Source organism: Muntiacus reevesi, chromosome 1 (assembly GCF_963930625.1).
Source record: "Muntiacus reevesi chromosome 1, mMunRee1.1, whole genome shotgun sequence".
NCBI lineage: Eukaryota > Metazoa > Chordata > Mammalia > Artiodactyla > Cervidae > Muntiacus > Muntiacus reevesi.
Genome location: NC_089249.1, coordinates 73319360 through 73330278, shown reverse-complemented (window position 1 = coordinate 73330278; position 10919 = coordinate 73319360). Strand labels below are relative to the sequence as shown.

The window sequence follows — 10919 nt, the reverse complement described above, 5'->3', positions numbered from 1 at the left end:
AACACATATAGGTATATAATAAAGGTATAAAATAAATGAGACAGAAATAACCATAAAAACCAGGATAATAGCAATTGTTGGGGGTGAGAGTGGGGATGGGGGATGAAGTGCAAAGAGATAAGGAAGGAAAAATGAGAAATATCTGAGTGGAGTTCTTGAGTAGTGTGTTTCAAATGTATATTTTATTGTTATGCATCTCAAGTTACATAGTTTAAACATAGTGTTTTGTAAGTATAAAGTATTCTAGTAAAATTATAGGAAATAAATTTTTTGGATAAAGAAAGATCATAACATACACCAAGGCTACGTGTGGTCACAAAAACCTATAGGCAAATTGCAAGCAGTAGCTTCAAAGTCTTCTTGTCAGCCTAACCAGAGTTTTGTTAACTTTGCTGTTGTTTGGAACAATTTTTTGGCTTTCCAGTTATCATCTAATTCACTAAATATATATCTCTTTTATTTTCTAACTCACATTAATGTCCTCTTAAATTTCTAATACTAGATTAGCAGGAGATCTAGGATTTCCCTTTTTTAGAGAGGAGGGTGTTCACATTTTCCCTTAATTTTTCCAAGAATTCCTGGAACTTAAGCATTTTAAAAAGAGAGGTCAGGTTTACAGAAATACCTAAGAAGGTAGATCCTGGAGTTTGGTTAGTCTAATTTTTACTTTGTCTCCTGTTTCCCTTTGAGGACAATGAGTCTAAACTGTTTGAGAGAAGATCCTGGTCATCTGCTAACACTGTAGCAGACTGTATTTTCAAAAACTGGACATACTATCTCCCACTCCATATGTTCTTCTGTTAATATGCTGCACTCCCATTAAAAAGCAAAGTCTCTACCCCTTCTCTTGAGACTAGGTGGGTCTCTGTGATTGCCTGGACCAGTGTGATGGCAAGAAAGTCATGCTGTGACATCCTGACCTCTGAGACCAGGGCATAAAGGATTATACAGCTTCTGTTGGGTTATTCATCTTGGGGTGCTTGCTCTTGAAATCCAGAGCACAGACTGTGAGGAAGTCCAGGCTCAACAGCCAGTATCGACTGACTGACATGTGAGAAAGCAAACCCCTGCCACCTCCTGACCACAGCTACACAGGAAACCCAGGGTGAGGACGACCCGATTGAGATCTGTCTCCCAGAGACGGTGAGGGTGGATTGTTGTTGCTTTATGACACTAAGTTCATGTAATTTGCTCTGCTACTAACTGGAACATCAAAGTTCCAGTACAAGCAACCAAAGATGTGGACAACTACAGCCATGCATGTGGACAAGCTTACCCATTCAACTCTAGGCTGAGGTTAAGGCACCCAGGGACATAGCTCTTCCTTATCTCAGCTCTTCGGCTGTTCACACAACCATCCCTGGAGAGACCTGTTGACCAGGAGTCCGAGGTTGTTGGCCATCGACCTCCTAACAGACCCCTAGCCACTGTCCTCCTTCTTCTCCTGGCTATTTGTAAACCTGCTAGATTTCTTTTTCAACTCTTAAAACAAGTTGGTGTCTTAAAAAAGACACCTCCTCTGGAAAAGGTCACTAGTGCATCCTCCAACAACAGTCTCCTAATTTTCCATAGAGAGCCCAGACTGTAACAGGACAAAGTTCTCCCCAACCTAATTGTGAGTTGTGCATGCACGTTCAGTCACTTGAGTCGTTTCTGACTCTTTGCCATCCCATGGAGACTGTAGCCCACTAGGCTCTTCTGTCCATGGGGTTTTCCAGGTAGGAATACTGCTGCAGGTTGCCATTTTCACCTCCAGGGGATCTTCTTAACTCAGAGATCGCACCTATGACTCCTGCAGCCCCCGCATTGGCAGATGAATACCACTGTGCCATCTGGGGAGCCTGTTGGTGTTACTAGAGCTGTTTTCATTTTCTCCTGTGAAAGAGGTTTTCTACCTGCTTCCACTTGAAGCAGGGAGGCTCTTTATGCATCAGTGCTGGCTTGTGTTTCTGGTGATAACTGGAGTGACAAACTGGCTTCTCTTTTAGTAGGGCAGAGGAAAAAAAAAACACCCAAGTTTAATCAGAAGAGTGGCCCCAAAATGGAAGACTAGCCAATCTAGTTTAACTCCAAAACATTAAAGGCTATAATGGATATGAAGATACCACTCAGCAGCAAATAGCCAGGAAAAGAAGTTGAGATGTTAACTTCCTTAATGATATTTAATGAAAAATTTTGAGATTTTTTTTTAAAGAAATCCTAATTTGGCTAGAATTTCCTCTTCTTATGTTTCTGAAACAGATAAGGATAAAAACCAATTTTACAAGCATCTTAATGTTTTGTATAAACTTTTCTGTTTGTAGTTTTCTAAACCTAAAAGCTACCACAAATTCAGTAGAGAAGGAGAAGAAGGAATACAAAATAATCTCCTCCAAAATAAAAAAACAAACCAAAACCAAGTACAAGGGATATGTTTATCAGATATGAAGGCAGGCACTTCATTTTTGGCCATGTGTGTAAAAATTAACTTAGTGGAGAGTTGTCAGGATCTGGCCATGAGATAGGTAAGGGTACATTTTATTAAATTAACCAAACAAGGAGTCCACTAGACTGAGAGGACAATTGAATGTGAACAAACAATCCTTGGAAATAAATGCCTCCAGGTTACGAAGTCAAAGCCTCAGGACAACTGATCACAAACAGCCAACCATGTTTTAAGCTACAGACAGTCAATACTTTTACTTTGTTTCTGCATTTTTTTCTACGAGTTTTTGTTTGTTTTTTTCTTCAATTGGAGGATAATTATTTCACAGTATTATGGTGGCTTTTGCCATACATCCAGATGAATCAGCATAGGCATATGAATCAGAATAGGCATACATGTGTCCCCTCCACCCTGAATGCCTCTCTCATATCCCTCCCCGCCCTATCCCTCCAGGTTGTTACAGAACATTGGCTTTGAGTGGCCTGCATCTGCATCAAATTCCCACTGGTTATCTGTTTTACATATGGTAATGTATATATCTCAATGCTTTTCTCTCAAATGCTCCTATCCTCCTTTTCTGCCACTGAGTCCAAAAGTCTGTTCTTTATATATGTGTCTCCTTTGCTGCCCTACACATAGGATTATCAATAACATATTTCTAGATTCCACATATATGCGTTCAGCTCAGATCATTCGCTCAGTCATGTTTAACTCTTTGCAACCCTATAACTGCAGCATGCCAGGCCTCCCTGTCCATCACCAGCTCCCTGTGTTTACCCAAACTCATGTCCATTGAGTTGGTGATGCCATCTAACCATCTCATCCTCTGTCGTCCCCTTCTCCTCTTGCCTTCAATCTTTCCCAACATCAGGGTCTTTTCAAATGAGTCAGCTCTTCGCATCAGGTGGCCAAAACATTGGAGTTTCAGCTTCAACATCAGTCCTTCCAATGAACACCCAGGACTGACTTCCTTTAGGATGGACTAGTTGGATCTCCTTGCAGTCCAAGTGACTTTCAAGAGTCTTCTCCAACACCACAGTTCAGAAGCATCAATTTTTCAGCACTCAGCTTTCTTTAGAGTCCAACTCTCACATCCATACATGATTACTGGAAAAACCATAGCCTTGACTAGACAGACCTTTGTCGACAAAGTAATGGCTCCACTTTTTAATATTCTGTCTAGGTTGGTCATAACTTTCCTTCCAAGGAGTAAGCGTCTTTTAATTTCATGGCTACAATCACCATTTGCAGTGATTTTGGAGCTGAAAAAATAAACTCAGCCACTGCTTCCCCCATCTGTTTGCCATGAAGTGATGGGACAGGATGCCATGATCTTAGTTTTTTGAATGTTGTGCTTTAAGTCAACTTTTTCACTCTCCTCTTTTGTTTTCATCAAGAGGCTCTTTAGTTCTTCTTCACTTTCTACCATAAGGGTGGTGTCATCTGCATATCTGAGGTTATTGATATTTCTCCCAGAAATCTTGATTCCAGCTTGTGCTTCATCCAGCCCAGCATTTCTCATAATGTACTCTGCATATAAGTTAAATAAGCAGGGTGACAATATACAGCCTTGACGTACTCCTTTTCCGATTGGGAACCAGTCTGTTATTCCACGTCTAGTTCTGGCTTTTGCTCCCTCATCCCCATACAGGTTTCTCAAGAGGCAGGTCAGGTGGTCTGGTATTCCCATCTCTTGAAGAGTTTTCCACAGTTTATTGTGATCCACACAGTCAAAGGCTTTGGCATAGTCAATAAAGTAGAAATAGATGTTTTTCTGGAACTCTATTGCTTTTTTGTTGATCCAGCGAATGTTGGCAATTTGATCTCTGGTTCCTCTGCCTTTTCTAAAGCCAGCTTGAACATCTGGAATTTCATGGTTCATGTATTGTTGAAGCCTGGCTTGGAGAATTTTGAGCATTACTTTTCTAGCGTGTGAGCTGAGTGCAATTGTGCGGTAGTTTGAGCATTGTTTGGCATTCCTTTCTTTGGGATTGGGATGAAAACTGACCTTTTTCAGTCCTGTGGCCACTGCTAAATTTTCCAAATTTGCTGACATATTGAATGCAGCTCTTTCACAACATCATCTTTTAGGATTTGAAATACCTCAACTGGAATTCCATCACCTACACTAGCTTTGTTGGTAGTGATGTTTTCTAAGGCCCACTTGACTTCACATTCCAGGATGTCTGGCTCTAGATGAGTGATCACACCATCATGATTATCTGGGTCATGAAGATCTTTTTTGTATAGTTCTTCTGTGTATTCCTGCCACTTCTTCTTAATATCTTCTACTTCTGTTAGGTCCATACCATTTCTGTCCTTTATTGAGTCCATCTTTGCATGAAATATTCCCTTGGTATCTCTAATTTTCTTGAAGAGATCTCTAGTCTTTCCTATTCTATTGTTTTCCTCTATTTCTTTGCATTGATCACTGAGGAAGGCTTTTTTTTTTTTTTTTTTTTTTAATCTCTCCTTGCTATTCTTTGGAACTCTGCATTCAAATGGGTATATCCATATATGCATTAATATGCACTATTTCTCTTTCTCTTTCTGACTTCACTCTGTACAATAGGCTCAAGGCTCATCCAATAGCAAATGAAACAACTGACAAAGAATTAATTTCCAAAATATACAAGCAGCTATTATAGATTAATACCAAAAAAATTTTTTTAAAACTCAATCAAAAAATGGGGAGAAGACCTAAACAGACATTTCTCCAAAGAAGACATACAGATGGCTAATGGACACATGAAAAGACACTCAACATCACTCATTATTAGAGAAATGCAAGTCAAAACCACAATGAGCTATCTCACACTGGTCAGAATGGCCCATCATCAAAAAGTCTACAAACAATAAATGCTGGGGAGAGTGAGAAGGAAAGGGAACCCTCTTATACTGTTGATGGGAATGCAAACTGATACAACCACTATAGAAAACAGTATGGAGATTCCTTAAAAAACTAGAAATAAAACTACCATGCAACCCAGAAATCCCACTACTGGGCATATACCCTGAGGAAATCAGAATTTAAAAAGACACATGTACCTCAATGTTCATTATAGCACTGTTTACAACAGCTAGGACATGAAAGCAACCAAGTTGTCCATTGGCAGATGAACAGATAAGGAAGCTGTGGTATGTATACACAGTGGAATATTACTCAGCTATGAAAAAGAACACATTTGAGTCAGTTCTAATGAGGTGGATGAATCTGTCTTTTCTTTATAGAAGTTTCTCCCCAGGTTCCTGGCAATGGAGTATCCCTAACTAGTTTTGGTTTGGCACTATCTATTTTGAATAGAATTTTGCTCAAATAAATACTTAAAATTTTTAATATATATTGGTTTGTCTTTTACCAACAGAAAAGATGAAAATGGTGAGAATAATATGCTATTAGGGATAGAAAAGTGTCTCCATGATGGCTTGGGGGTAAAGAATCTGCCTGCCAATGCAGGAGATGCAGGTTCAATCCCTGGGTTGGGAAGATCCTCTGGAGAAGGAAATGCCAACCTACTCCAGTATTGTTGCCTGGGAAATCCCATGAACAGAGGAGCCTGGTAGGTTACAGACTAGAGGGTCACAAGTGGTCAGACACGACTTAGCCACTAAACAAACAAAAAAGCAAAGAGGAAGAAAAATGCCTGGATTGGGATGGGGAAACTAGTGTGGAGGTTACTCCAGGCTGGGCTTGTAAAGTCCTATGTATTTAACCGTTTTCTTGGACAACCCCATGGGATGAAATCTTGGCTCAGATTTCTGTAGACATGCACAGTGGTCTCCTGGCCTTCAGAGAAGTCTCTCCTGTCTATTAAGTTTTGGTCTTCCATTTCTAAACCCCCACAATAGGACAGAAGCAATAGCCAGATTGATGGCTTCAGTTCCAGAAAAGAAGAGGAAGGGAAAACAACAACAACAACAACCCAGCCTCTGATAACCAAGGAGACTACAGGGAGAGCTGCAGAGTTTCCTGGAATCTAAGATAGAAGCTCTTCGATTTTCTCTAGAGCTCACATGGGCTTTGTAACCATGGTTTTTCAAGGCCCAACTATATAAAAATAGAATATTTATTTAAAAAGATAACACCTGACAAATAAGCCACTGCTGTTTCTACTTGCAGTGCAAAATGCCATGAGACTCCCAAAGCAGAAATCCATAAAATCTGGTAAATGAGTCCTCTAATTATCAAGGTCCCTGGGCACCCATTGTCTGCTTCCTTCTAGCCGCAAGGTGACTCTTGAGGGTTCACACGGACTTGCACCCAGAAACCTTGAGAGATGAGCCCTAAAGAGCCTTTCTTGGGTGTCAAAAGTTCCTCCTCCAGTTGGAGAAATATCTAGTATCCCAGTAAATTTCCTTCTACCTCCATCCCTGGAAGAGCTCTAAAGCAGGTGGAAGGACTGCATTTAGGTGCCTTTTTCTCACAACCTTGATTTGTGAGTACTTGTGACCAATGGGCCACATCTCTGATTTCCCTCTCCATTTTTTTGTTGGGCCACAAATTTGCAGGAAGAAAAGTAAGTTAGATTTTGGAAAAGACATCAAGGATTTACAGAGGGAGCCACTGAGGAATAAAATAGATGTAAAAGTTTTAAAGAGGGCTTCCCTTAAAGCTCAGTTGGTAAAGAATCTGCCTGCAGTATAGGGGACCTACATTTGATTCCTGGGTTAGGAAGGTCCCCTCGGGAAGGAAATGGCAATCCCCTCCAGTATTCTTGCCTGGAGAATCCCATGAACAGAGGAGCCTGGCAGGTTACAGTCCATGGGGTCACAAGAGTCAGACATGACTTAGCAAATCAACCACCAAGGGTTTTATTGATGTTAAAGGGTGAAATTATATCAAGCTGGAAAGGGTCCAGGTGTGTATGATTTTTTGTTTTTCTTTATCCTTAATTTACCACATTGAAAGATCATCTGCTAAGCCTAAGGAATCATGACTTCCAGGATTAAAGAGTATCTTGACTAATACGGTAATGTGTGGCTCTTCCACTTAGCAGCTATGTTTCCTTGTCTATATCTTGTCTTCAGACAATTCATAATCCACATAGACACTTTTATAAAGCCTCATGGAATAGATTTACAGTTACCTACCACAATATACACATCAAGGCCAAAAAACTTTCCATGCTATGAAATGGCCCCTGATATCTAACAAAAATTTTGTTCTTTTTTCAGCTTCATACTGTGTCCTTTCATATCATGCTCTGAAGAGCTGAAGCACAACTGTGCAACAACCCCTTAAAAATACCATTTTGTAGATTTCCTTTATTTAAAATGGTATATTTCTGGTGGAATATATTAATCTTAAAATCATTGAAATTTACCCAATAGTAAGTCATTTTTGTGTTGCTAATTTGCTTTACTTCCAGCAAAATGCACTTTTCCAGCAACTCTATGCTTTCTATCATTAAATTTGTTTTTATAGCTAACCTGTTACATAATTACATGTGGTTTAGTAATAGGGTAAAGCCAACTAGAAAAGTTTCACTACCAGTCTGTTTTCCAATTAGATGTTCACAGAGTCATGCTTTCTTCTAGTTATAATTCCAGTGTCAGAATTTAGCCTAGTTCATTAGTTGTTTGTTGCTTTCATGGGCATAGACAGAAGAACAAGGAGACAGAGGTTATAAACACTGAATTCTCCTCTTCTTTGAAGAGGACCTCACTATGGTATCCTAACACTCTGTTTCCTAAGAGGTAATTTGTTTGATGGACCAGTGACTTGTAGTGATTCCACCAGCAAACACTTTTGCCCTACATTGCAGTGGTCACACTAGCAACACAGAGTTGGAACACATGGTCCCTACTCTCAAAGACTGTATAATGTAGCCATGGTGGGGGCTATTGTATCTGTGATACAATTTTGTAGTAGAAAGAACAATGGACACAGGATCAGAAGACATGTATTCAAATATTGATTTTCATCCTTTGACATCTGTGTGTCCACAATTTCCTAAATAGAGCTGATCCCTAGTCTCTCCTGAAGAGAAACAATAATTCTTACCCTCCCTGCTCCACTGGATGGTGATGAAATTAAATAATGCTTGTGAACATGTTTTGTAATCACATAGGCACTATAGTTCTTTCAACACGAAAGAACCAGCATACACATGTCCTACATGTACAAGGACATGGATTTGGGGAGGGGGAGGGAGGGAGGGGAGAGAGAGAGAAAGGATTTTAGAGGTCATGAGATTTGTGTGGCTTTGACAGCTGAGCAGTGTCTAGGGAAGAGTAGTGTAGGACCAAAGCTGAGAGGAATAGGACCTCGAAGTTGAAAGACTGAAATGAAAAGGCAGTGTGTAGACCATAGTGACAAGACCTCTACCTTAAACCCTAGACACGCAGGAATTAGGAGGTATCTACAGAGCCTAGAGGGGCTTCCCAGGTGGCACCAGTGTTCCCAGGGTTAGTCACTCAGTCATGTCTTTGTGACCCCTATGGACTGTAGCCTTCCAGAATCCTCTGTCCATGGGATTCTCCAGGCAAGAATACTGGAGTGGGTTGCCATTCCCTTCTCCAGGGGATTCCCAAGGATAGAACCTGGGTCTCCTGCATTGCAGGCAGATTCTTTACCATCTGAGTCAGTAGGGAAGCCCCAAAGAATCCAACTGCCAGTGCAGGAGTTGTGGATTCGATCCCTGGGTCAGGAAGATCCCCTAGAGAAGGAAGTGGCAACCTGCTCTGGTATTCTTGCTTGGGAAATTCCATGCACAGAGGAGCCTGTCGGGCTATAGTGCATGGGGGTCACAAAGAGTCGGACATGGAGTGTACATGGAGCCTAGAGCTCTGCCTGACACCACTGGACTTGAATGGATTCAATAATTGTTCAAATTCTAAGTGTGATACTTAGTTTAAAATGTTTCTACCAACAATTCTGTGATAATGTTATCACGACTGTGTTAATATAAAGGTAAGGAAATTGGTCTTAGATATGTTAATTCTTCACCCAAGACAAGTTAGTGTATGATAGAAGTAGGATATGAGTCTATACCATTTGACCCTGAAAGTCACACACTTTAGTGAGAAAAGAACATTTCTCCCTTGTCTACTCCCAAAAGAAATGAGCATGAGTGTGGCTATAAATCAGCAGAAGCCTGAAGTAGATTAAAAAAAAGAATCTGCCCAGTCTGCTAATAACAGAAATCAACCAACTAGGCTCCTTATAGAATTTTTTACTTTCTTAGGTACCATCTATGTCTTAATGAAGAAGGAGAATCACACTCTGGTGAGTGAGTTTACTTTCCAGGGTTTCTCCAGCTTCTGTGAGCACCAGTTCACCCTCTTTATCATGTTTTTTGCACTGTACATATTAACCCTAGCAGGCAATATCATCACTGTGACCGTCATTAGCCTTGACCATCACCTCCACACCCCCATGTATTTCTTCCTCAGCATGCTGTCAGCTTCAGAGATCGTGTACACTGTCATCATTATACCCAAGATGCTCTGCAACCTCATAGCCCTGAGTCAGTCCATTTCTTTGGCAGGCTGTGCCACTCAGATGTTCTTCTTCATCACTTTGGCCATCAACAACTGCTTCCTGCTCACAGCGATGGGCTACGACCGCTATGTGGCCATTTGCAATCCCTTGAGGTACACAGTTATCATGAACAGGAGAGTGTGCATCCAGTTGGTGTTGGGGGCCTGCAGCATCGGGCTGATTGTGGCCACGACACAGGTGACATCTGTATTCAGGTTACCTTTCTGTGCCACAAAGGTGGCCCACTTCTTCTGTGACATCCGACCTGTGATGAAGCTCTCCTGCGTTGACACGACTGTCAATGAGATCTTGACTTTGCTCATCAGTGTCCTGGTGATCCTGGTTCCCATGGGATTGGTTTTCATTTCCTACATCCTCATCATCTCCACCATCCTTAAAATTGCCTCAGCTGAAGGTCGGAAGAAGGCCTTTGCCACCTGCGCCTCTCACCTCACTGTGGTCATCGTCCACTATGGCTGTGCCTCCATCGCCTACCTCAAGCCCAAGTCAGAGAACACCAAGGATCAGGACCAGCTGATCTCAGTGACGTACACTGTCATCACCCCACTACTGAACCCTGTGGTGTACACCCTGAGGAACAAAGAGGCCAAGGATGCTCTGCTCCGGGCCATTGGCAGGAAGCTTTCCTGATAAGATGGGCCTGTTACAAAGAGGGTCTTGGAAGATTCTATAGAGAAGAGAAAGTAAAGCAGTGCCAGCAGCACCTGGAGTGAAAATTCTGGAGCCTACCATGCTGTGGTTGGGTAGAGGAGATAAAAAGGATTATGAATCCAGGCCCTGGAGAAGGGGGCTCCAAAGTACAAGCAAGCCTGCCTCTGACAGAAGAACATAGATGGTATGGAGAATCAACGTAAGAGAAAGCACTTGATTTGGGGAAGTACACGGGTTGTATGCATAGCCTAGGACAGAATGAGATCAAGATAGTAGAAAGGATTAATGAGGGGAGGCTGCTTCAAGGCAGTACTAAACTTTTAAATACATTCTATAACT

General features: G+C 41.4%; 1 protein-coding gene across 1 annotated transcript; it reads left to right on the top strand.

Moving 5' to 3' along the window:
* The first annotated feature begins 9629 nt into the window (after positions 1-9629).
* Positions 9630-10559, top strand: LOC136161093 (olfactory receptor 10J1-like). The gene has a single exon (XM_065925599.1). The coding sequence runs from the start codon at positions 9630-9632 to the stop codon at positions 10557-10559; it is 930 nt and encodes a 309-aa protein (XP_065781671.1).
* The last annotated feature ends 360 nt before the right edge of the window (positions 10560-10919 follow it).

Coding starts and splice junctions, on each gene's coding strand:
- LOC136161093 (XM_065925599.1), top strand. CDS start 9,630: ATGAAGAAGGAGAATCACACTCTGGTGAGTGAGTTTACTTTCCAGGGT.